This window comes from Stenella coeruleoalba (genome assembly GCF_951394435.1).
Source record: "Stenella coeruleoalba genome assembly, chromosome: 8".
Classification (NCBI taxonomy): Eukaryota; Metazoa; Chordata; class Mammalia; order Artiodactyla; family Delphinidae; genus Stenella; species Stenella coeruleoalba.
The window spans coordinates 31126482-31154265 of record NC_137154.1 but is presented as its reverse complement, the minus strand read 5'-3'; the positions used below and the strand labels follow the sequence as shown (position 1 = coordinate 31154265).

Below are 27784 nucleotides of genomic sequence, written 5' to 3'. Positions count from 1 at the left end.
TGGACTCTAATGAAAGTTAGTTCCATAAAGGAAATTTTAAATTTACATATGCTTTCTTGGAAAAGTACATTTCTTTAGCTTTTGGGGTCAGTGTATTGGATCCATGGTGTTGCTTTCGTTTTGTAATGATGCACAGTGTGGATGTCTCCTCTGGTCTCCCATATTGTAGATTTCTCTGGTGATCACTGCAGTGTTTGCAGTCGTGGTGTATCGCCTGGTTGTCATGGAACAGTTTGCATCATTCAAGTGGAATTTCATCAAACAACACTGGCAGTTTGCAACTTCTGCTGCTGCAGTCTGTATCAATTTTGTGATCATTATGGCACTGAATCTTGTAAGTGTTTACAGGTTTTTCAATAGGTGTACAAGGGGTGGGTAAAGGAGAGGATGTGTTTCCTTTATACTTGGATTGGATTTACAGGCAGCCAAAATAAGACCTAGTATCATTTCTGGCAAAGACAGTTTGGCTCAACAGAAAATATTTCATTGATGTGGTTTACATGATGGAATTTTAAAAAATTAAAATCGATAGTCGTATCGCCTTCCTTGCTCTTTGGGTTTATAGTTTAGTTTAGCCACAACTTCCACTCGCGTATCTAGTGTGTGCTAGAAATGCTGCTATGCTCTTTTCATTCAGATAAGGGATTGTTTGGATTAGAAAGCCATTCCAACAAACTCAGCCTCAGAGGAGAATTTATTGGAAAGATATAGGAAATTCTGTTTGAAAGTGTAGCCTTGTTATCTCCAGGACCTCATGTGAAATGGAAAACAGTCAGACAGCTACTCCATTTTTATTCCTCTGGGACTAAGTTTTTTTTTCCTTCCTTCCCTCCCTCCCTCTTCCTGTTTTTCTCTCCCTCTCTCTATCTTCTTTCCCTCTCTCTTTCTCTTTTCCTTTCTTTCTACCTCTTTTTCCAATGATTCTATTTGCATATCTGCTCCATTCTATCAGGAAGAGACTATCTGCCTCCCCACGGCCTCCCTTTCAGAGTCTGGTATACTGTTGCATTGCTGTGCTTTTGTTATTTTCATTGGCTTTAAATTCATGACCATGTTGGTCAATTTCTGTAGTTTATTTAACTTAGATCATCCAGTGTTTCAATGTGCTAGTTTTTCAGAGAGAGCATCTGATTGGTTCAACTTCACATATACCAAGTGACTTATGAACCAAATGTCTATGGCTGCGAGGACAATATTATGCTTAGGTCTACCTCTTCAGCAAGATCTGTGGATGGGGCCCCATTTTCTGAAGACAGGAGGCACTTATTGGCACATTTAGAATAATATCTTTCCTTTAATTCTTCCAACAACACCACAAGGTCGATATTTTCTCCATTTAGTAAATGAGGAAGCTGAAATTCAGAGAGCTTAAATAACTTGTCCCAGATTATGCATATAGTAAGTGTTAGTGCTTATATATTTACATGGTGAGATAATTCATATAGAGGGCTGACCAATACACAAACAATGATATTGATAACATAAACAGGTAATATGCATTTGGTTCCAAACGTGGATTGATACTGACGTTACATGGTTAGTCGGGAGGGAACTGGAACCATTTACTATTTAACCTTAAAATTATCAGAGATGTTCTTAAGAGAAAATAAATAGTCACTGAGAAATGGGTAAATATTAATGCAAGGACAATAGTTAATATTTTCTACTGGAGACTCCTTTCTTCAGGGTTAGGTTCATTTGCAGAAGAAGAATGTTGCTTACTGTATCTCCAAATAAGCCATACAGTATTTTAATTTCTGCTTTTGACTCATAAAGTGAACAATAAACATTGAAAAAAGACAGTGCTAGGACTGAGAGGCTTGTGTGGTAGCCTGTATAAGGAAGTATATGTTGTGCATTGCACAAAGTCACCACATTGAAGGAGGAACCATTCACAGCAAGGACATTGTAGAGTTTTATATTTATGGTTTTTATATTAACTATTCTGGCAGATAGGGAAAGAAATTGTTTCTAACAAAACCAGTGTATTGTGGCAGTTTTCCAGTGGACAGAGGTTATTGTGGTTGATCTCATTATCTAAGGAAAAGGAAGCTAAGTGGTTAATGTATTCATTTCTAGGTAATACTAGCAATCAGCTAGTCTGATTTTAAACTGATCCAATTTCTTATCCTTAGTAAGTTGGTTGAATTTTAAATTTTAATATTATTTAAGTACATGGCATACAGTTACGGAAGAAGGATATACAATTTCACTTGATTTCCATTGGAACACACCTGCATTTTGAAGAGTGACAATAAAATGTTAATAGTGGTTATATCTCAGGATAATATTTGATTTAATATATATTTTTTCTGTTCATTCAAATATTTATCTCTATATGTATGTTTTGATTTATAATCAGAAAAAATAGCCTTTACTTTTTTTTTTTTGCATTACGCGGGCCTCTCACTGTTGTAGCCTCTCCCGTTGCGGAGCACAGGCTCCGGACGCACAGCCTCAGCGGCCATGGCCCACAGGCCCAGCCGCTCCGCGGCATGTGGGATCCTCCCGGACCGGGGCACGAACCCGCATCCCCTGCATCGGCAGGCAGACTCCCAACCACTGCGCCACCAGGGAAGCCCAGCCTTTACTTTTAAAACATTCTACCATGATATAAAATTTGGAACAAATTAGAATTGGAATGTACTTTATTTTTACTTTATATATGAGTTACCCATAAAACCGCAGCCACCTAGGTAGCAACTTTGGGTCATTTTTTAAATTTTGTCTTTCACCAGGTAAGGAACAGGCTTATCAATGATCAATGGCTAACATCCCAGGACACACACTCACACTCTCTCTATCTCTCTCTCTCTCTCCCCCCGTCTGTTCCTTCTGTTCTCATTTATGCTCTCTCCCTCTCCCCTGCCCCTCTGAACACTGCCCAGGCTTTCATCAGTTTGAATCGTCAGTTGCTCAACTTAGTGTCCTGATAAAAGTCCATTACTTTCTATCAGGCTGGCTGAAATTTTCACTGATGTACCAGACTCCAGTTTTATATTATTCCAGGTGCTTCTCAATTCCCAGTCCCTTGAACTCTGATTCTGCTCCCCCTCCAATTTCTATCCTCGGTGATCACCCCTTCCCTAGAATCACAATTGACCCTCCAACATACATTCCTCTCTCTTATAGGTTCAGATACAACTTCTTCTCACTAAGTTTATATTTTTGATGAGGCTTAGTGTATTGTTTCTTCCAAAGTACTTGCATTTACAGACAACAAAGACCTCTGTAGACAGGTAAGGATGGTACTATTTTTATCATAGAAACCATCCTTTGAGATCCTTAAAATCCCACTAGCTCTACTTCATTAAATACAAAAGCCCATGTAAGTGCCTAGAGCTATGAAATAAGCATCCATGGTTCCCAGGAGAAAACAGAGCTGACTTTCCTCTTTCTAAATGTTTATTTCTACTTGTTGAGCATTTTGGCTTTCAGATTCAGGGATTGTTAGAAGTGAAATAGACCATACAACTTCTCCTTTGCCCTTGCAACTAACTCAGGAGAAGATTTTAAAATGGATTTAGCATAAAAGAAGTGAATTACACAGCCAACTCACCAAATGTGAAAGGAATGTTATATTTCTCAGATTCAATCAGTGTAAAGAAAATAATGCCCTTTTGAATTTATGCATTTCCTTCCCACCCAGGATGTTAAGGCACCTCCCAGATTATTAAACAGCCCTTCTGACTCACCTGAACACACAGGATCAATTTAAGAGCTTCATCAAATAAGGATAGATTAACATCATTAATATCAAAATATCAGACTCTTTAAAAAAATATACCACCAAAAAGATTCACCTAGAATACCAAATGCTATCTTTTGTTATCTCCAGAACAACTCTAAATATACAGCTCATACAAATGTACTTTTCAAATGTACTCATACAAGTGTTTCTTAATAGCTTGACTTTGTGATCCCTGTGCTACCATATTCCCCAAACGAGGGATTTGGACTCAGTTAAAATATTCTATTAATCTAATACGCTTTTCAGCTATAAGCCATATACATGAAACTATGAAATGAGTGCGCGGAAAAATAGCTTAAATCAGCCAAATAATTTTTTAAAACTGAACTTTTCATGTTTAATGTACACAGCCAGAAACCTTGCCATTCTTCATGCATTACTTTCGTCTCCTTCATCGTATCAGTGACTGTTGTGAACTGTGCTTCTCTCGTATCCATTCCCTGCTCCCCATCCTCACTTCTGCTTCCTTAGTTCAGCTGCTTGTCATTTCTAGCTCAGGCTATTGTCACAGCCTTCTAACTGGTTAGTCTTCCTGTCTCTATTCTCCACTCTTCCTATCTCCCTTTCACACCACTGCTGCAAGGGTCTTTCAAAATTACAAATCTGATCATCTTATTTTGTACTCAGATCTGTATAACAGGTTCCCATTGCCTCTGACATCAATGGCATGGGAGGGTCTCCATTATTTAAAGCCAGTTTTCCCTTCTCCCCTTGTTGGAGTTTGTGTCTTGCCCCCGCCCTGTCACACCCTGCAGTCCAGCCTATAGAACCACTTGTGCTTGCTCCCTGGCATTCTGCTATTTCACACCCATCTCTTGGTTCACAGTGCTTCCTCTATTGACCTGTTTTTTCTTTTTCTCTCCTTGAAGAATATCTCTTCACCTTTGAAAATTTCAGTTAAGGATCACTTCTTTCATAAAATTTGTTCTTGATCCCATATGTGGAATTAAAGAATCTCTTTGTGTCTGTTCTTCTCACAGGTGCTTGGACAGGTCTATTCTCCCTCCTTATCAGAGTCTCCTGATAGCATTAAACAATCTCTTTTGTGAATGCTCTTCTGCTACAGTGCTTGGGATATGCCTGTTCTCTAGCGATCAGGTTATAAATTCCTCATGAGCAGGGGCTGTAGCTTCCTCATGTTTATATCTCCAGGTCTTTGCCTAATGCCTAAAAGACATTTAGAATATATTCTTTCAATACATTTTAAATATTTTATTCTCCAGATCCTAGCATTTCGAATATTGTATGTGCTCAAAGTCACTTTTGTTACTGGAATTATATTTTCAGTGTCTTTCAAGTTTTCTGCCCTTGTTAATTTCATTCAAACTAACAATCAAAGGATATATATTCTCTAAGCTTTTAAAACAGGTGGATTGTGGCATTCCTACAAATATTTAATTTGGGAGAGAAATATGGATCAAGATAATAAAAATTTGATGACAGGCCCATTTTACAGATCATAAAAGTAACTTAAAGGATTGTTTCCTACTCTTATACTCATCAAATCACCTGAAACACTTGAAAAACTACAGCTTCCTGAGTCTCATTCAGAATCTTCTTTGTAGGACTATGAAGTCTGTATTTAAAACAAAAAAATTTCCCATAATGCTCTCCAAGTGATTCTGATCCAGTTAGTCCACAAAATAGCATTACGAAATCAGTGATTTAAGGAGCTAAGGGGATTTTGCTACCCAGCCAAGATCAGAAATCACATCTTCCAAAGATAAATTGCAAATAATTTAACAATAACTAAAACTTCAAGTTATTATCTTTAACATCTTTTACCAGGCATATAGCTAAAAAACTACAAAGCCAGAATTTGAAACCAGGAGTTGCTCTTCACAAATCCCATCCTTTTTATTCTTTATTTTGCTGACCCTCAAAATACAATGCTACCAGAGGTTAGCATTATAAATAGCATGGTTAACCATCATTAGGAAATACTTCCAAAAAGATTTTGATAAAAATTTAAAATGTGCAGTTACTTAAGAAGTGTATATTCTTGTTGCTTGACAATCAAACCTCAATTAATCTAAGAATTATTTTAAGAATGAAAGTTCTCTGGTCTCATGATTAACATGTAATTTTTAAGAGAAAATAGAAACATCACAGCAGAAGTACTCTTGTACTTCTGGGATTAAGCCAATTAAACCATTTCAGCATTGTCAATAAAAGGATAAACTCCTTTTGGTATTCCTCCTCTCATTTTAAAGGCCATGTACCAGGCATAGAGCACACTATAACCAAAAGGAAGGAAAAAAAAAAAAAAGAAAGCCCTGAATACACTTGGCTATTGTGTATTCATGCTGGTTCTGGACTCTTCCACATTATTGATCCACTTCCATCTCTAAAGTCCAGAGAATACATTCCTATGTTTCCTTCATGGGCCTGATCCCCAAAGACCTCAAAATGTACCTGACTTTCCTCAACACCCGATTTCCACTGGTAATTACGATGCAAATAGGTTATTATGGAATAGGGTGGTTCAAAGTGTTAGACCACACATCTTAACCTCGAAAGGAAGCAATGCAAAATGACCCATTTAATAAGAAGGTTAGCTTCTTTTTTTAAAAATGTATTTGTTTCGTTTTTTCATATGTATGTCCATGATTTCTAGAAATTCAAAAAGGAGGATTCCTGGAAAAGTGCAGAATCTTTTTGACTCTGCAAAAGTCTGTTTGGAGCTCCTTTTTACAAGGAAGGTTAGATTGTGAGCCTCTGACTCAGAGATAAAGAGCATTAAAACACGTGTACAACCCCTTAATTTGCCCCTTCACAACAACCTTGCTGTTTTTTCTCTGCCTTTGCCATTTTTTCCCACAACTGATTTCTGCATTGCACCCCAAAACAAAGCATTAGTAGGGAGATGACTTCTCAGCTCAGGACGAATTCTAAAGTCCTCACCATAGCCTACCAGGCCCTGAAAAGGTGTTTCTCTCTGAGATCTCTCTGACTCAACTCTTACTACCTTTACTGCCTCCACCCTTGTCCCTCTACCTTCCTTGTCCTTCATGAAGCACACCAAGCCCGTGGCAGGCTTGCACTTACAATTTCTGTTTCCCCCCATACTGAGCTGCATCCCTGCTGGGTTCCCTCACTCCATGCAGCTCTCTGCTCAAATGCCGCCTTCTTGGAGAGGCTTCCCTGATCACCCTCTAAATAGCACGCTGTGCCACCACTACTCTCTACCCCTCAGGCTGCTTCCTCTTTCCTCTTAGTACTTTGCATCTCCTGGCCAATTACATATTTCTTTGCCATCTTTCTCTGAGCACTGCAGTTTAAATTCCATGAAAGCAGAGACTATGTTTGGTTCACTGTTATTTGGTTCCCTGAATAGTACCTGACTCATTAGAAATTCCTAATAAATATTTTTAACCCAATATATATGACCACAGACTATCAGCTTACTGAATGCACTAGTGAATAATTTTTAAAAGCATAGGTTCCTCAATATGATATTTTATATACTTTTTAAATTTTATTTTATTTTTAAATGTTTTACACACACGCATATATTGCATATATATATATACATAATGATGTATATTTATGTAGTATATACATATACTACGTGGATATAATGTAGTAACCAGAACAATTGACCCTGAATCCCCTTATTCTCTCCTCCCCCAAGTACATATCCATTCTACCACACACACACACACACACACACACACACACAACTTGCTGTGTCAATGTGATTGCTGTAATACACCATCCAGTTGGTTATATTTGAATTGTGGTTTCTTCCTACACTTTGTGGGTGAGTTAACATGTCACTCTGCATGGACTGATTTTGTAACTCATCATCATGATGATGCCAATGGGCATTTGGGCCTTGGGTGATGCAGGCTGTTCACTACCTCAGACAGCTTTCCAAGAGCAATATATCCAGGGGTGGCACAACATCTTTTGTGATTCATAACATTCCTCCAAAGGTTATTAGGTTATCGTAATCCCTTGGGGCATCAGCTGCAGATATCACCATCGCAGGCTTACAGACAGGTCTATGTGCTAAGTATTAAGACAAAATCTGAAGTGATTATGTGACAAGGCACAGCATAGGTGGTACAAGAGAGCCATGATACCAAATCCCGACTTTGCTACTTGCTTAGAAGTATTATCTCGGGTTAGGTGCTTAACATTCTAAACCTTAGTTTCCTGTTCTGTAAAATGGGAATCATAATACCTATTTGATAATATTGTTGTAAGGACAAATATAAATAATAGTATATATAAAACACTGTTTGGCACCAGCCAAATACTCTAAATGACAGTTATTTAAAGAAAATTTTCTCTCAGTCCCCATGAGGGCACTTAATTCAGTGTCTGAGGCATAGGAGCTACTCAAGTACTATTTGCTGATTGATAAGGCTGTCTTCCAATACTCTCTGGAGACCCTTCTCTAATCATCTTAGTTGATAAATGGGGCATGGAAAAGAACGAAGTCAGGATAACTTTGGTGCTCATGAATTCACGCTAATCGGGTCCTAAAATTTGGAAATGATTACTTGAGTGTACAGTTAAAAAAAAAAAAAAAACTGCACCAGGGGTAGAATGAGACTATTGTACTCAATATAATCTTTTTGTCTCAAGATAACACTTTAAATCTTAGGAAGAGATGGATTGAATCATGGTCAAGATGAATAATCATAATAGTTCTATTGAAAGAACAGTCAGGGAAGGTGAACAACTTTTCAAGTGTCCAGACACCTTTTTGATTTTGCATGCCAATAGGCAGGGTTATTGGAATTTATAATCTAAAGAATAATTTGTTGAATTGTGGGGTTACGTAGTCACATTTACATACACACACACATCACCCTTCTGTCTATAGTAAATATACATTTCCAACTATATTTACTTGGAATATTGTGAAATATGTTTTCTTTCCTTGAGTCTGTATGAGTGGTACACAGAGTATGGTGGGGCAAGGAGAAGGTGGCAGAATATAAAAAATGTTATAAAAATCTATTGTGCATGTGACTTACAGATTCAACAGATCTGACTAGTGAATCTTGGTTTAAATAACCACCAAACCAACTTTGTTCTTTAGGAATGCAACTTTGCCCACTGCCTTTGTCATAGTTTGGAAAATTCTTTATCAATAGTAAAGAAGACATACTTCCACTTAACCTTCCAGAGTAGTGAAAAGCACATATAATTTGATTATTAAATCCCAGGTCAGCCGTTAACTAGTTGAATGTCTTTGGGGTTTTTTTAAGTCTCATTTCTTTGATTTATAAAGTGGAAATAAAGATAGCTAGCAGAAAAGATGTTACTGCAGAAATCAAGTGTGTCTGTATATATACACATATTTACAACACCTTTTTATACATGCATTGTGTGTGTATGTGTATATATAAAGCACTGTAGAGTAAGATTTAAAACTTGCTTCTGCTTAATTAAAAATGTAACCACTATGTAGAATATACTTTAGATGTTTCTTGAATAGTGTAAATAACAGCGTTTTCTAAAAGAAAATAATAACATTAACTGTTTTCTTTTATTACAGGCTTATGAAAAAATTGCTTACCTTCTCACTAATTTAGGTAAGCCCATTTTTCTTCACTCTTTAGTAACATGGGCATATTATTCTGCACTTGCTTTACACACTTTAGCATTTTTTATATGTTTTTTATATCAACTTTAGTTATATAATTGTCAATAAAAGTGAAAGAAGGGGCATAGGAAGTTGGACTACATCACATAACTATAGAGAGGCAATGTGTATAGTTACAAAATCTTACTAGAAATTAGCAAACCTAGTTCTCCCTACTTGGAATTGCTTTTTTCCACTACTTTTTCAGTTCTTCGTGATTTTCACCCCCAATATTTATTTTTGTCAAAGTGTCATATTACATGTACACAATTTAAAAGGCAAAAGATTATTAAGAGATTTGTAATAAACACCAGTCCTTTACCACATTACCCATTTTTATTTTCCATATCCCTGAGGGACGGCTTTTTAGCATTTTATCAATTAATTTCTTCTGTTATTTTCTACGCTGTTTCTAAATTGCATGCCATTCTTGGGTTTTCCAGCTTTGGGAAGTGACTGCCTTCCCATCATAAAGACAAGAACTTAAGTCTTTATTCCCTGCAGTGTTCTGTCCCCGCACACTTCCCCATTCATCACCGGCTAAAAACAGACTTAATTCCCCTCCTTCCAAAGTGGTTGTACCAGCAGTTTTAGCCAAATGAATAATTAGTGTTCAAATCATTGTGTCTAGAGAACTATGTTCACATCTAAGGCATGGTGTGTACTGTGATCCTTCCTTTCTTACACAACCTTTATATTTTCATGAAGCTAATAATAGCACTTTTGTTGCTTAATTGTCTACACATACTTTCCTTAATTTATCCCAAACTTCCTGCCATAACTCTAAATTCTCTCTAAATACATTCAAAAACATCAAGTATTGTATTCATTTTATTTTCTCCTTAGAGTTATCCTCCCTGAACCACTGTCTACTCCAATCTCAATAGGTTACCCTCTGGGCATCTACACTTCCCTTCACCAGCACTGTGGGAATTCCTTTCACCTTTTTTTTCTCGGCTGGACATTACTTTTTGGATCCTATGTTTCTTCTGTCTTAACTTAATTCCTTATTTTGCTACCTGGAAAGTAAATTTCTCAAAACCTTACATGTCAGAAAATGTCTTTTTTTCTATCCTCAAACTTAATTTTTAGTCCCCCAGTTTGGGGTACAAAATTTTTATTGCAGATTTGTTTGAGCAATGATCTTTTATTGAGAACTCACCAGAGCCAACGCACTGGGCTAAGCTAAACACTTCTCCTTCATTATTTTGTCTTATTGTCATCACAACTCTATGACAGTATGATCCCTAGTTTATGGATAAGAAAAGCAAGATAATTAAGTTAAATAAGTAGAATTTAAACTCAGAAGTGACAGACTCCATTGACTATGGTGGAGGAACTGTATGACTCTATCATGATATATCACTTTCGTTATAATGTATTTACAAATACAAGTAACAAGAGAAGGAACAGTGTGTAGAGGGAAGAACTAGTTCCTAGTTCATCCTCTGGATGACCATGATTACTTGGAAATTACATGACTATGAGCAAGTTTTCCCCTCTCTCCATTCCATTCTTCCTCCTTCTCCTCTTTCTTATGTTTCTTTTTGGTTTTTTTGAGTCAGTTTCTTCACTGGTAAAATGAGAATGATAATACTTCCTGTTTCACCATTGTAGGTTGGCCACCTGACACATGACAAGTGCTCCATAAATGGGAATGATCTTTTTCATCATTTTCATTGTTCTTTAAACCCACTGAGCTACAATTTCTTCAGCTGGGTAACAAAGCACTTGAACTACATTGTCTCAAAGGTTTCTTCCAGCTCTGATTCCTTACATTTATTAACTTTTAAAGTACTTTATACACAAGATAGAAGCAAATCTAAGCAAGTGATTTGGGGACCACAATTGATAGTAGGAAACAGAACAGTTATCTGTGCTAAGTTCCAGGTGTATTCACTTCATATTTGATTTTTCCATCTGTAACTCATACCATAATGCCTGTGGATTCATAACTGTTGATTAATAATGAATGAATTGTATTGATTTAAATTAATAAAATATTGATATTTTACTTAAAGTAATATAATATCATTGCATGTATATACCTATAAATATATATATATAATATATATGACATTATATTTTGTATAACTTTTGGCTTGCAAATTTATGCTTCAAATTAGAAATTAGGTTTAACTTTCTAGAGGAGGCCAAACACTGTTTTATTTAAAATATTTTTTTAAACTTTGTTTCTTGATTTCTTTTTTTGTCCAAATATTTTATTTTCAAAAACCACACACACAAAAAAATCAAAGCTTCAATTCTATCACATTAAGGTTTTTTTTAGAGAGGAAATATATAACATTTGATTCCAAGAGAGAATTTTTTCAGCCTAGTTTTATAGTTGTTGAGAATTAGATCAGAATGGTTGTCAGTTGTTCCAAATAATAAAGTAACTATAATAATGAACTGTGATTTATCTGTAATATTAATTATCTATAAAAATAAACCTGGATTCCAAGAAACAAATTAGATCAACTGGTAAAAAGAGTTTTTATTTTATCAGAGGTCAATTCAGCAATAGGAGCATCTATATCAAGAAAATAGTAACAATAAAATCATATGTCACCATATTAACATTAGGCAAACAAGAATTTGATACCTATTTGAGAGAGACAGAGAAACACTTCATACTGATAAACAATCTACCAGGTCAATATAATTGTCATGATTTCTATACACCTTTTCATAAACCTTCAAAACATAGAAAGCAAAACATGATAGAAATACAAAAATAAATTGATAAATCCACACTCAAAATATAAGCCAGGATATAGAGTATTTGAATATCATAACTAGCAAGCTTCTTTTAAAATATATATAAACTGTATGCTCAACAGAAATATTATTTTCAGACACTTGATACATTGACAAAACTTATCCATGTAATTTGGCCACAATGAAATTGCAACTTTTTTGCCCCCAAACAGAAATCACACAGGACACATTTGTGGATCACGATGCAATAAAATTAGAAATGGAGAACCAAAAGCAATCTTACTCACAGGATTTTTTTAAAAATCCACATTCGTATTTCTAAATAAGTTTTATGCTTAATTTACAAACTATTTAGAAGGAAACAACAATGAAAACACAACCTTTCAAAACCCATGGGGAAATGTCAGCCTATCCTGACTGCTCTCACTGGTGCCCACCAACCAGTCACTCTTTTGGATGCCCCACAGACCCCCTCCTATTTCCGGCACCTACCTGCTTTGGACTTGGAGTTCCCCAAGACCTGTTGTGTTTTTATTCTGTGCTTTGCTCATGCATGTATTTTGGCCTCTCTTTTCCTTAAGTCAGAGCCCATCTATTTTCTACCTTTCTTGAATTTTTCAATTATATTAAAATATATATATATATATATTAGATGTACATATATATTTTCTATCACTTATTTGGGTACTGGGTGGGAGCAGAGGCTTCAGTACATGCTGCCATCTTCATCCAATCTCTCTCATCACTGTATTTTGTTGTGTTTTGTTTGTTTTGTTTTGTTTGAGAAGTTAGAACCCTAAGGTGTGAGTTGACAGAGTTCTTAAAATTATCTTATCTAAATTCCTCATTTCACAGGTGATAAAACTGATTACAGAGAAATGTGAAGAGATCTGCCTGAGATTACCGGCAAATTAGGTGTAAGGTTGAGATAAAAACTGGGCTTTTGTGACTGATGTAGCCCTCTTTTCTCTTTACTATTCCACTTCAGTCTGCATACAAAATATTCCTTTTTCAAAGAACCCTGTGGACAGTTTAGGTCCCTATATTAAGTATAGCCAGTTTGGGTGAAAGACTGATCTAATATTTGTGGTTACCTCTAAATGAAAGGAGCAGAGAGAATCCTGAAAATCTTTATATCTTAATAACAAGCATCATACTTCTGTAGCTGTGGGAAATGTCTAAAGATTATCTCATTGGATCCTTTCAGCAACACTATGGAACAGATATTATCATTCCTATTTTTACAGATGCAGACACTAGAACTCAGAGACATTGAGTGGCTCATAGGACTAGTAAATGACTGAACCAGACTTTGAACATGGGACTTCTGATTCTGTATCCATATTTCTTGTCATTTACCTCATCTATGTAAACACACCCTATGTTCCTTTTAGAATATCCTCGAACAGAATCTGAATGGGAAAACAGCTTTGCTTTGAAGATGTTCCTCTTCCAGTTTGTCAATTTAAACAGTTCTATCTTCTATATTGCTTTCTTTTTGGGGAGGTAAGTCAACTCCATAGGCATTATCTTTGCAGAATGACAGAGATTGTCAACAGTTCCACTGCTGGTTTGTTAACAGGGGTGGCAAATTCTTGTCCTCTGCTTTAGAAAACTGTCCCAATCAATCTTCACATGCTTTTTCCAGTCAAAAGACTTCTCAGTACAGTCCTTCTAGGTGCCACTCCCAGTTAAAGTTGGCATAAAAAAGTAAAATCATATAACCTTTATACTTAATACTTTTTTTAATACTTTTCTGTATACCTGAAGCTAACACAACATTGTAAATCAGCTGTACTTCCATTTTTAAAAAATAAATAAAACATGCCATCCTTGGGTTGAATTATGACTCTCCAGTCATAAGTAATGGTTTTGTTAAATAAGAAAATAATTTTTATGTAACCTTAGGGGGAAACATACCTGTCATGGTAATGTTTTTCTTTTCCTTAAATTTGTTGCAAAATATGAAAAAGAAGCATATTAAGCTACTGGTTCTGGTTTGCCATATGCTTAACACTCTGACAAGTGCCATGGAAACATGCTGAAGCTAGAAACATTTTAAACTAAGCCATTCAGCACGTTGTATTAATATTCGTTAACTAGGACAAGAAGACATTAAAACTCCACAGGTAAAAATAGGAAATTTCATTCGGTTGGTTTGTCTGTACTTTCTCAACTCATTGATATTGACTTCACACATTATTTTTCCTTTTTAAGTTGGGTCCTTTGATGTTTAAGCATGGCCTAAGTCAACTGTTTGGGTACAAGTTGCTCCAGAGAACACTTAGGTCTCTACCCACACATGCACTTGTTGTAATGCATTAGTAAATGTTCTTCAGTCAACCCACATAAACGCTAATGAATTAAAATGGCTTTTTACAGATTTGTAGGCCATCCAGGAAAGTACAATAAACTTTTCAACCGGTGGAGACTGGAGGAAGTAAGTAATTTGTAAGGGTGGGTGTGGGGATAGGCATGGATATGGACCAATAACTATGGGAGGAAGAGGGGGTGGGAAGGGAGAGAAAGGGGAGGTGGAACAGGGAATTTCAGGCATGCTGAAGATGCATTTTCAATAAAGGAGACTTCCTATGGTTTCAGAAATGAAGGAATTAAGTCTTTCCAGAAAAGAGGGTGATCCTGACCTCAGCTCTTTTTTTTTTTTGTAAAGCAGGAATTTGTTCATTTATTTATTTATTTATTTATTTTTATTTATTTGATTGTGCCGGGTCTTAGTTGTGGCTTGTGGCTCCTTCGTTGCAGCACGTGGGCTCCTTAGTTGTGGCATGCGAACTCTTCGTTGCGGCATGCATGTGGGATCTAGTTTCATGAGCAGGGATCAAACCCAGGTCCCCTGCATTGGGAGCCCAAACTCTTACCACTGCACCACCGGGGAAGTCCCTCAGCTCTTTTTAATATTCCATCAAAACTATTTTTTCCATTCACAAAGCCCAGAAATTTAGCTCCAGAACTGTTTTCCTTTGGGAGAATTATTATTGTCTATTGTACTGGTTTCCAAACTTTTAAACATGCTGGGTTTCCTTTTAAGCAGGGAAAATTTAGTCCAAAAGAAATCTTACTTCAAATACTAATTTATAAATATATAGGTATATCTTCAAAGTCTGATATGTCTTTATTGATTTATTATATGTATGTCATGGAAACAAAATGTCTAGGAATAATATCTCTCTATCACAGTGTAAGAATATTTTATATTTTCACTGGGACTGACAAATTGTCCTCCCAAATGCTATGCTCTACCTATAGAGTATGAATCTACTTTTCAGATCTCTGCCAAGAGAAACATTTTAATTTTTACCAATAATCCAAAGGATATCTTCTTTAGATTTCAGTTCCTTTAATTACAAGTGAGATGGAGAATATTTTTCATATGTCTGTTGACATTTTATACTTCTCTGTGTGTATTATTCCTATTTATTTTCATTAAGCTGTTTTTCTGTTTTAATAATTTATAAACAAATAAAATTGGGCTCTAATCTTTCATATTTGCTGCAGATATGTTTCCCATTTTCTTGTATATAGTTTAGTTTTGTTTTGATATTTTTTTACACAACTATATAGCATTTTCTAATCAAAATATTACTGTTGTTAATGGTTTGGGGAATTTGTATCATGACAAAAAAAATGTATTCTCCATTCAGGAAATTTTAAAAATTCACATTTTTAAAAAAAAATTATGTATTTATTTACTTTTGGCTGTGTTGGGTCTTCATTGCTGTGTGCAGGCTTTTTCTAGTTGTGGTGAGTGTTGGCTACTCTTCGTTGCGGTACGCAGGCTTCTCATTACGGTGGCTTCTCTTGTTGTGGAGTCCGGGCTCTAGGTGTACGGGCTTCAGTAGTTGTGGCACTTGGGCTCAGTAGTTGTGGCTCACAGGCTCTAGAGCGCAGGGTCAGTAGTTGTGGCACATGGGCTTAGTTGCTCCATGCACGTGGGATCGTCCTGGCCCAGGGCTCAAACCCATGTCCCCTGCATTGGCAGGTGGATTCTTAACCACTGTGCCACCAGGGAAGCCCAAAATTAACATGTAGTTTTAGCTAATGTTATTTTTTTTTAATACTGATGTCTTTGGCCCATTGGAAGTTTATTTTGGTGTAAAGAGTAATCAAGATCCCCCCATGCCTAATTGGCAGCCACACATTTAATAAATAAATGTAATAAATACATGTTTTCATTCGGCAAAATGAGACTGTAAGATTTTTTATATTCTACATCTTGAAATTTCTGGACTCTTTTCAGTCTCATTGTTAGACTGTTTATTCCTTGTCTAGTTCAAAATTGTTTTAATTATTCTAATGTAAAATCCAATTTAATTTGTGGCAGCATTAGTAGGAGGTCATAATTTAGAGAGAGGCTAAGAAAAGATTACCTGAGAAATAGGAGACATTTCTAATCTCTATCTAAAAAGTCCCCAAAACTCAGGGCCTCTCTCATTAATGTTGTCTCCCCAGAGTCTTCTAAAAGTTTATTGGAATACATGGAGAAAGCCTAAAGATCCCAAAGAACATATGCTTTATATCACAGAAAACTGGGCTCAAATGTTAATATTGCTGATTATTCATTCTTTGTCCTTAATTTAACCTCTCTGAATATCTGTCTTCTCATCTGTAAACTGGCAATAGGAACACTTAGGTTGCAAAGCTGTTAATAAATAAGAGACAATTTGCATAGGACAATTAGCACAGTCCCTGGACTGTGGTAGGAACTCTATAAATTGTAACTGATATTTATCTATGCTCTGTCTCTACAGCCACCTGGATATTATTCTATTGGGCAGAGATCAACTAAGGCCTTTCATAGTCCCAGGCCTCCTGAAAATCCCCAAATCAGACTTGCAGCTTTCTTTCATAGCCCAGAAGTATGACTATATCTGCTAAAGGGTTTTCAGCTACCCAAATGGGGGGAAAAAAGCAAGGCTTACTTTTTCCAGGAGTGTTCAGTGGCGTTAGCAAGGGTAGTGTGGGGAACAGTGTAGTCACACGCAGGTAGATCTGCCTATTGATGCCATTTTAGTGGCTGCTAGCACCAATAATTTTGTTTAATTGGGTACTCTTAATTGTGAAATTATTGGAATTCATGATTCTTCTTTGAAAGTACCAGGAGAATAATTATAATACTAATGTCAGGAAAAATACTTCATAACCATCCTAGATATTCTCCACAATACATATGACATAGATAGTAGCCATATTTTCCAACAAAGGATTATTTATTTTAAAAAACACTCAGTGAAATAAAAATATGGGTTTGTGATAGACTCTAGAAATCCTGGAAGTGTAGATGGAAAAAGTATACATGGTGGAAGATAAGAATTGATCCTCTGAATTCAATCATACAGCAAGCATTTATTGACACATATTCTATCCTAGGTCTCTGCTGGGTAATATGTGGTGTACAGATGAAGAAGTCTCTTTCCTTCCTTTGATGATTTAATAGTCTTGAAGAAAAGAACATAACCATGATCTGTAACAAATATTTTGTCTTTGGAATCTGACAGTCTACATTCTAATTTTACTGCACCTGAACGCATGATCTTAATATCGCTACGTCTCGATTTTTTTTATGTGCAAATTGTGATAAGAATAGCCATCTCAGTAATATTGGCCACAGGTGGATTAAATTGGATCATGCATGTAAAATCCCTGGCATAAATAATGGTAGCCATTATAAAGAAAGGAAAAAAGTACTACAATTTTATTTAGAATATTTACGAACTGACTATACTGGACTTCCCTCATACTATGCCATATAATATCTCATATATGTAAATCTGTGTAAAATGTTAATAATAGCTAATATTTAATGAGTGTTTACTATATGCCAGCACATTCCAGCAATTGGTTCTAAGTGTTCTACATATATTAATGCATTTAATCCTCACAACAATTCTGTTATTACACTCATGTTACTGATGAGAAAACAGAAGCTTAGAGAAGTTATATAATTTGCCTAAAATTATTGAAACATACCTATAAATTGATGAAGTCATCAATTTGATGATTCCGGCAGTCTAGAGTTCATGTTCTGGTGACTGCCCTTTCCAGCCACCATTGGGATAGCATATTGCCGCAGTGGAGAATCTAATAAAAATTGGTTTTGGTACAAGATCGCTGAATGATTGCTGGCTCCTACATGTAAATTGGATTTAGAGTAAACATACTAAAGTGGATCAAGTGAAAGGAATAGGGTATTGCAGTCTGATACTTCTGTCTGCCACTTAGCTTCATTATCTACAAAACAGAGATATCAACACCCATGTCACCAGACTCTCATGAGGAGCAAATGAGAAAAATATGTGAAGGCACCCAGCTTTGGGTTGTCCATGGTCATGTAATTTTGAATGGTGCAATGGGAATGAAAGCCTGGGTCTCCTGCACATTCATCCATGCCCTTTACTCATTCTAAGTATAGACTTTATCCGGAATGAGTTTTAGAGTAATGAAGGACTGGAGTTAGCTCAAAGCAATCATTATGTGAAGAAACTGTTAGATCTCTTTCTCTACCCTGTAAATCAAACTACAAAGTCATCAAGGCTTAAATTCAACAAAATTATAAATGGTCTGTCATCCAGCCTCCCCACTTTGGCCTACCACTGTGGAGAGTGATCCAATCACATGGTTCTATGATAGTTTTCTTTTTAACTTCCCGCGTAATAACAGGCTTTGCTAAAGCAACCCTTCAAGGCAATGAACACAATTGGTAAATAGAATTCATCCTTAGCATTACGTGAAAGAGCAGTGGATGAGGGTACAGGAGACCTAAGCTTTCATTCCCACATTACCAGTTAGCATTGCATGATCTTGGACAAGTTAATTTGCCTCTGTGAGTCTCTCTACAAAAATGAAGAGTTTCAGCTTGCAACTGTGATCTGTGATCTGACTCTGTAGCTTAGTAATTATTCTGCCTCAGACATGCTACCAAACCCACTTATGGTATATATGTAGCAGAGTTCAGGGGGTCCTAAATTCAGAAGGAGCGTGCTTGGATAGGAGACTTGAAACTTCTCCACACAATAAAAATTATCACTGGCAAACCCTCTCTCTGGCTCAGATTCGGGGGTGTTAAGTTACTGGGCTGGAAACAGAAAAGCAGGCTCTTTGTGTCCTAACTATTTGTTCCCTTTGAAGTCCCACTGGTACTGATTTGATAGAAATAGAAACTGTAGATCAAAGCTATAGAGACCATCATCCTTACAAGCAGGACATGAACCCATTTCCAAAGAAAAAGACCCACGCTTTCCTACCCAAATATCTTCTATAGTGCAAAGTTTTCAAGCAAAGCACATTTATTGCAATTTTTATTGGAATCACACTTTTGTTCGTGTGGGTTTCTAATGCTGTTACTGAGCATCTGAAAAAGCAGAGGAGCACAGAGAAGGCAACATTGGGATCATACAGACAAACTATTTTGTGGCATACTTTTATCACTTAAAATACATTATAATATATGTAGATACTCCCTCTCCAGGAGATACGGGAAAATGAGTAACTTTGCAGAAGAAACACTTGGCAAATACTATATTAACCGAGTGATGAAAGTTAATATCACTGGTGATGTCATGGGGATACCATGTGGCCCTGATGGGATGTGATGGAAATGGCACTTTACCTATGTGCCCTGCCTCCATTCTTAAAGCACATAACCCCAGTCTAAATACGTGAAAATGTCAGACAAACCCAGATTGGGGGATTTTCCAAAGGGTGCTTGTCCAGCAGTACTCAGAATTGTTAAGGATATGAAAATCTGAGAAACTGTCTAGACCACAGGTGACTGGGGGGAAGGTGACAAATAAGTGCTATGGGGTATCCCATGTTGTGTCCTGGAGCTGGTGAAATCTAAGTAAAGTCTGGAATTTGGTTAATAGCAATGTACCAATATTGACTTCTTAACTTTGACAATATACCTCGGTAATGTAAGGGGCAATGGAGGGAATTGGGGGAGGGGTGCATGGGCACTCTCTGTACTATCTTTGTAAAGTTTCTGCAAATTTAAAATCAGTCTGAGACAAAAAGCTGATTTTAAAAAATATAAACATTTTGTCATAGAATTAAATATTTTGCTATCACCTGATTGTTAATAGGTATGTAGTATTCCAGAGCATTCATTAAATGTGATCGTGCCTAGCACAGAGCTTGGCAGTACTAAGTGCTCATTAAAAGTTAGATTTTTTGGTTATTGCTGTTATAATTTTGATCAATATTCCAATGTATATTACTGAAAACTTCCCTATCAGGTATCCTCATATGCGCTATTTCTTCCCTGTTTTTATTCTCTCTACGCATGGATATAAGGTGCCCTGGCTTTAGAATTTGCTGTACAATTTGAATGTGGGGGTGTTTAAGGCAACCTAGAAGAGCAAGATCATTAATGCTCTTGTTGTTCTGTTTCAGTGTCATCCTAGTGGCTGTTTGATAGACCTTTGCCTCCAGATGGGAGTTATCATGTTTTTGAAGCAAATATGGAACAATTTCATGGAACTGGGATACCCGTGAGTACTTAATTTTTTTTTAACATCTTTATTGGAGTATAATTGCTTTACAAGGGTGTGTTAGTTTCTGCTTTATAACAAAGTGAATCAGCTATACATATACATATGTTCCCATATCTCTTCCCTCTTACATCTCCCTCCCTCCCACCCTCCCTATCCCACCCCTCCAGGTGGTCACAAAGCACCAAGCTGATCTCCCTGTGCTATGTGGCTGCTTCCCACTAGCTATCTATTTTACATGTGGTAGTGTATATATGTCCATGCCACTCTCTCACTTCGTCCCAGCTTACCCTTCCCCCTCCCTGTGTCCTCAAGTCCATTCTCTAGTAGGTCTACGTCTTTATTCCCGTCTTGTCCCTAGGTTCTTCATGACCATTTTTTTGTTTTGTATTTTAGATTCCATATATATGTGTTAGCATATGGTATTTGTTTTTCTCTTTCTGACTTACTTCACTCTGTATGACAGACTCTAGGCCCATCCACCTCACTACAAATAACTCAATTTTGTTTCTTTTTATGGCTGAGTAATATTCTGTTGTATATATGTGCCACATCTTCTTTATCCATTCATCTTTCGATGGATACTTAGGTTGCTTCCATGTCCTGGTTATTGTAAATAGAGCTGCAATGAACATTTTGGTACATGACTCTTTTTGAATTATGGTTTTCTCAGGGTATATGCCCAGTAGTGGGATTGCTGGGTCATATGGTAGTTCTATTTTTAGTTTTTTAAGGAACCTCCATACTGTTCTCCATAGTGACTGTATCAATTTACATTCCCACCAACAGCGCAAGAGGGTTCCCTTTTCTCTATACCCTCTCTAGCATTTATTGTTTGTAGATTTTTTGGTGATGGCCATTCTGACGGGTGTGAGGTGATACCTCATTGTAGTTTTGATTTGCATTTCTCTAATGATTAATGATGTTGAGCATTCTTGCATGTGTTTGTTGGCAATCTGTATATCTTCTTTGGAGAAATGTCTATTTAGGTCTTCTGCCCATTTTTGGATTGGGTTGTTTGTTTTTTTGATATTGAGCTGCATGAGCTGCTTGTAAATTTTGGAGATTAATCCTTTGTCAGTTGCTTCATTTGCAAATATTTTCTCCCATTCAGAGGATTGTCTTTTCGTCTGGTTTATGATTTCCTTTGCTGTGCAAAAGCTTTGAAGTTTCACTAGGTCCCATTTGTTTATTTTTGTTTTTATTTCCATTTCTCTAGGAGGTCGGTCAAAAAGGATCTTGCTGTGATTTATGTCATAGAGTGTTCTACCTATGTTTTCCTCCAAGAGTTTGATAGTGTCTGGCCTTACATTTAGGTCTTTAATCCATTTTGAGTTTATTTTTATGTATGGTGTTAGGGAGTGTTCTAATTTCATTCTTTTACATGTAGCTGTCCAGTTTTTCCAGCACCACTTATTAAAGAGGCTGTCTTTTCTCCATTGTATATTCTTGCCTCCTTTATCAAAGATAAGGTGACCATATGTGTGTGGGTTTATCTCTGGGCTTTCTATCCTGTTCCATTGATCTATATTTCTGTTTTTGTGCCAGTTCCATACTGTCTTGATTACTGTAGCTTTGTAGTATAGTCTGAAGTCAGGGAGCCTGATTCCTCCAGCTCCATTTTTCTTTCTCAAAATTGCTTTGGCTATTTGGGGTCTTTTATGTTTCCATACAGATTGTGAAATTTTTTGTTCTAAGAGTACTTAATTTTTAAACTAGCCTTGTATAGAGTTACTAAGAATACTAGTTCTTTTTTTTTAATTTTTAAATTTTATTTTATTTATTTTTTTATACAGCAGGTTCTTATTAGTTATCCATTTTATACATATTAGTGTATATATGTCAATCCCAATCTCCCAATTCATCACACTACCACCGCCTCCCTGCCACTTTCCCCCCTTGGTGTCCATACGTTTAAGAAGAACTAGTTCTTAAGAATTGGGGCTTGGTAATCAGAGAGATGACAGTTCAGTTCCTACTCCTCTCCTTACAAAATGTGTGACCATTTGTAAGCCAATCGACCTTTCTGTGCCTCAGTTTTCACATCTCTAAGAGAGGCTCAACAGCTGTATCTACCTCAAGAACCATTGTAAGGATTAGACAAAATAATGGATATAGAGTAACTTGTACTCTGTTCAACATCTTAAGACACTTGTTGGTATTCTTAAAATATTATTGGCAGTGCAGGTTCTTGAGAACAAAATTAACTTTCTGGTTTCTTTTGGCTACCAAAAGACCAAGGTTGTTGTTGTTTTTGTTTAATGCAGAGAACCTCCATTTCTGTCTCCCCCCTTTAAGAATGAAATAAAATTAAAATCCTGGATGGGGAGGTTTGGGGCTCTTTGTTACAACAGCAACAGCAATAAATATTTAGAACAGGATTGATTGTGATAACATCAAAACAACAGCATTCTGTTTTTTCCCTATAGATAAATTCTAACTGTGAAATACTGACATAGAAGGACCCTGAATGCCCACTTTTACATCTGTTAAAATATATTATCCTTTAGAATACAGTGAAATAGAGTGTATTTAAAACATTGTGGTATGGAAGTATTGAGGCCTAATTTATTTAAAAACATTATAATTTTGAGGAATTTCCTTACTATGGGGAAAGAACTGGTTAGTTGATTAATGATATAAATAACTTAGGCTCAGTCATCAAATTATACCATGTTTCTTTCTCCTCCTTGGCCCTTAAGTAGCATCAGGATATTCCTGAGCAGAGACCTGGGGGTTGGAGAGGTAATATTAACCCAGTGCATCGGACTGGGAAATTGTGGAGGCCTGGTACAAATTCCTTTTCTGCCTCTTGCTAAAGATGCTTATAATTTACTTAACCTCTCTGAGACATTTTTTTTAATTTATAAAATAAGGGATTTATAAAGATTAAATGAGATGACCCAATGGTATTTAAACCTTCATCAATAAATGACAGAAGCTTTTTGTGAAGAGATGTTTACACAAATCCTCAATAGTCAAAACAGATTAAAATGAATCTCTGCTAAATGAAAGGAGAATAGGCATGGAGGTTTGGGAAGCCCAGTCCGTTTTCGTATTCCTTTCTATCTTTGGCTTACCTCTTTGAAACATAAAGTTTGAGGAACATAATTTGAAAATATTTGAGTAAATTAGGTATCAAGTGCCTAGCACAGGATCTGAGATGGTGTCGATACTTCATAAGCACAGTCAAGATGGTGTAGTAGTCATTGTAATATTAAGAATGATTCTTGTTGTTATTATTGCCTGTGTACTTCTGTACATACCATGCACTTTGGACATCACATTTTCGCCATGGCCTTGCCCAAGAGGTGAGCCTGGATTTTGTATATCAAATCCCAAGGCTACCATGGCAAATGACATCCTGGTGGGGTTTTCCCAACAGCTGGACAAAGGCCTTGCTGAAGAAACTCTAGCAGGAGTGAACCAGTTCCTAAGGCAATGACTTTTAAACTTTTAAAGCACAATTCTCTTTCCTCAAGTAAAATCTTAAGCAGACTGAAATAAATAGGATATAAGCAAGCAGGCCTTCCATTCCCAACTCCCTTTTTCATCTTCACGAGGCTCCAGAGGCAACCTCCATGGAGCACACATTGAAGCGCTACCTGACGTTTTGATCTAACTATGGTGGTTCTTCCAACCCCCACTGAAGCTCTACGTCCATGATTAATTAAAACTGAGAGTTGGGTACTGTTCATTGGGTCCTGTGAGATTCACCTTATCCTAGAGATAATTTTTATCTAACTCTTAAGATAATTTATTACCCAGAAGTCTACAATATTTGCATACCAGGATATTTCTGAGTCATATAATTTCAAGACTGCCCCTGGGTTAGGGAAAGAGTGTTGCTACTTCCTTTTCAAGTCTGATAAATGGACTGAGACACAGATTCATTACCTGTAAATTATTGTTCACTATAGGAGCAGAGTGTAATCTCTTGAATCCTTCATAGTTATAAACTCAGAGAAGTGAAGTGACTTGCTAAAAGCCACACAACTAATGCATTGTAGGGTGAGGAATAGAAACTACATCTCTTGAAACTCTAGGTAGGGCTCAGTTATCTAATGTGAAACATGATTTTACTCATGTTCAGAGAGCACAGCCCAGAAGATTTGGAAGGAAGGGCTCAGATCCAATCACAACAGGCAGCATAAGAGTTTAGGTATTTATATAGGTGGGGTAGGGGAAGGAATCACAGAAATGAGTATTTGTCTAATCAATATTAGGAAGCACCTATAGTATATGGGAGGATCAACTCTTTGATAACTATGTAGATGTTTGTAGGGTCTAGGAAGTCGGAGGCCTCTTCTTCCTTGCTAAATTTAAAGTTGAGACCATGCAAAGACCCCCCCAATTCTCAGGCATGCTTAGTGTAGTCCTAAGGTAGTTGGAGTTTCTCTTTTCTTAATACACTATAAATTGTTTACCAGGTGCTTAAATACGAGCTTAAAAGGCCTTTGCCTTTATGCAGGTTGATCCAGAACTGGTGGTCACGACATAAAATCAAGCGGGGAATACAAGATGCTTCCATACCTCAGTGGGAAAATGATTGGAATCTACAGCCCATGAATATTCACGGACTGATGGATGAGTACTTAGAAATGGGTATGGAAAGAACCTTCTGCAAAGCTATTTGACCCTCTTGATACGTTTCTTCTACTTCACTCAGGCTCTGATTCAAGAGAGAAAACCGTCTCCTTCTGAGCAAATATTTTAAAAGAACAAAATAAAGCAAAACCCACTCCTATGTTGAGAAATGTATCAGCCCAACCAAATAAAGCAATAATTCTTTCTCACAGTAAACATTTGCACAGACCCAGTCTGAGTCTTGAGTCTTCAGGAAGCTTCCTTATTTATATTACAAAAATAAGGATTCCCATTCCAACTGATAAGATCACTGCATGTTGTTTTGACATTTGCTTTTGTTCTCTGGCCCTCAGTTTTCTCATCTATAAAAAGAGAGGACAAGATTAGGTCTCTTGCTTCCTTTCTAGGACTAAGCATGTTTCTTCAAGTCCTTCTCTGACGTTTTTCTTCCTTCATGCTGCATGGCATAGAGGTGAAAGTCTCATAGACTTTCAATCTATTGAGATCTGAGTTTGAATGCAGTTTTTAACATTTTTCATCTATCTACCCTTTAGCCAGTTTACTTAACATGTATGAGCTACATTTTTCTCAACTGTACAGTGGGATAAGCATGTTTACTTTGTAGGGATGTTGGAAGGATTAAAGGCAATCTATGTAAAGATGCCTAATATGGAACAAAGAAAGCACTCAATAAATGATACTGTTTATATTACCGATTTTCTAACCCTCTTCCTTTACAGTTTTGCAGTTTGGTTTTACCACCATCTTTGTTGCGGCTTTTCCTCTGGCCCCTCTTTTGGCTTTGTTAAACAATATCATTGAAATCAGGCTGGATGCGTACAAATTTGTCACCCAGTGGCGGAGGCCTTTGCCAGCCAGAGCAACCGACATAGGTAAGATTCAGCAACTACATGATTTTTGCATTGCTAAGGCCAAGTGGTGGCTTGATCTTACTTAGTGCAACGTGGGTTTCTATTGCTGGAGCTCTCTTCCAGCCATAACAAAACTGTTTTCGTTAACCAAAGAATGAAATGAAAGTAAGTTTAGTTATAACTCTTAGTTGAGGGTAAGTTCATACTGAACATGCTATTTCATAAACTTATTTGTAACTGAAAAGGATCTCATATATCCCTTTCCAGAGCTTATTTTTTCATTCCATTATTTTTTTTTCATTCCATTATTTTTTAAAGTTAACTTTAATCCTATTTGAAACATCAGTTTTGACCATAATCAATAGTCGATTGATACTATATACAATTTCAAAAGCTTTTTTGTGTATCTATATGATGCCAGATTGGCCTCTTAAGAAGTAGAAAATGTCAACTAGTGATTTTCAGGTCTTGACACTAAACTAGTTTTACTTTTTCTTAGTTTTACATTAAAAAGGTAGCTGACAAAGATAAAGGCAGAACCCATAGTGAATACAGATATTTCAGAATTCACACAATGAAGTAGAACTTTATTTTTATAGGTTTGAGTACCTCATCAAGTTCTATACATAGGCTTTGAAGAATCTTAAGCAGCTGTGTCTATATCTCATTGGTACAGACATGAGCCAGTTCCTAACGATATTTTAATTTTCAAATCTCTCTACATGATGACTACCTCCCCTCTATGGAAAAGTATTCAATAGCTGTAATATCTGTAGTGAGACACATACCATCCTAAGAAAGTAAATAATGGACAGAGCCGTGGTTCCAACATAACTAAAACACTTTTTCCAAATTAAGGTTGATTAAAGGGTTTTAACTTTTTTTCTTTTTACTCACTATCTTTAATCTTTCTCCTGCTAGGTATCTGGTATGGAATTCTTGAAGGAATTGGTATATTGGCTGTGATTACCAATGCGTTTGTAATTGCTATTACATCTGATTACATCCCACGTTTTGTCTATGAATACAAATATGGCCCCTGTGCAAGTCAGTTTGAATATAGTGAAAGGTAAGGTTGAAATGTACACATTTTTTATTTGTAATTAAAATGGGAACTTATTGGCAAGCTTTGTTCTGTGACCATTAAGGGTAATGTTTCTGATCATTGTGTTTATGTGTTTATTAGATGGAATCAAGTGGGATAAAAAGGGCAGCAGTGTTTTTTACAGCAAATAATTTTAGAGTCTATGATTTTCTGTTTAAATGCATCACCAGTGTTAAAATGTTAAAAACATTTTAATGTATTTAGAAGTTAACTTTAGGACTAGAAGAGACCTTTGAAAGAATCCAATGCAATAGTTTGTCTATATAGATGGGAAATTGAGGCCTATACTAGTTAAATTACTGAAGGGAATTAAGCTAGTTTGTGGGGATATACAGAATATGAAGAAACTCTCAGCTATATGACTAGAGATTTTTCTAAAGGGATTTACTGCTAGAGATTTTAAGCATGCAGAAAATGATACCCTAGACCTGTCTCCTTTTTCTTTTTTGTTAAAATTTAAATCAACACTTGAGAACAGGGTTTCTCAACCTCTGCACTATTGACGTTACAGACCAGATAATTCTATTTTTGAGGAGGAGGGGTGTCCTGTGCCAAAGGATGTTTAGCAGCAACCTTGGCCTCTACCCAGTGGATACCAAGAGCAACCTCCCTGCTCCCCAACTTGTGACAACCAGAACT

At 36.5% G+C, this 27784-nt stretch overlaps 1 protein-coding gene across 4 annotated transcripts in view; it reads left to right on the top strand.

Moving 5' to 3' along the window:
* Positions 1-27784, top strand: part of ANO3 (anoctamin 3) — a 426259-nt gene that overhangs the window by 388695 nt on the left and 9780 nt on the right. For 3 of the 4 annotated variants that reach the window (XM_079928244.1, XM_079928243.1, XM_079928245.1), the window contains 8 exons: positions 170-334; positions 9267-9303; positions 13469-13580; positions 14457-14514; positions 20484-20581; positions 25053-25186; positions 25909-26061; positions 26962-27109. In XM_079928244.1, coding sequence (XP_079784370.1) covers positions 170-334; positions 9267-9303; positions 13469-13580; positions 14457-14514; positions 20484-20581; positions 25053-25186; positions 25909-26061; positions 26962-27109 — 905 coding nt within the window. Of the gene's footprint in view, positions 1-169; positions 335-9266; positions 9304-13468; positions 13581-14456; positions 14515-20483; positions 20582-25052; positions 25187-25908; positions 26123-26961; positions 27110-27784 lie in introns of those variants that run through there. The other variant, XM_079928246.1, reaches the window with a different exon arrangement.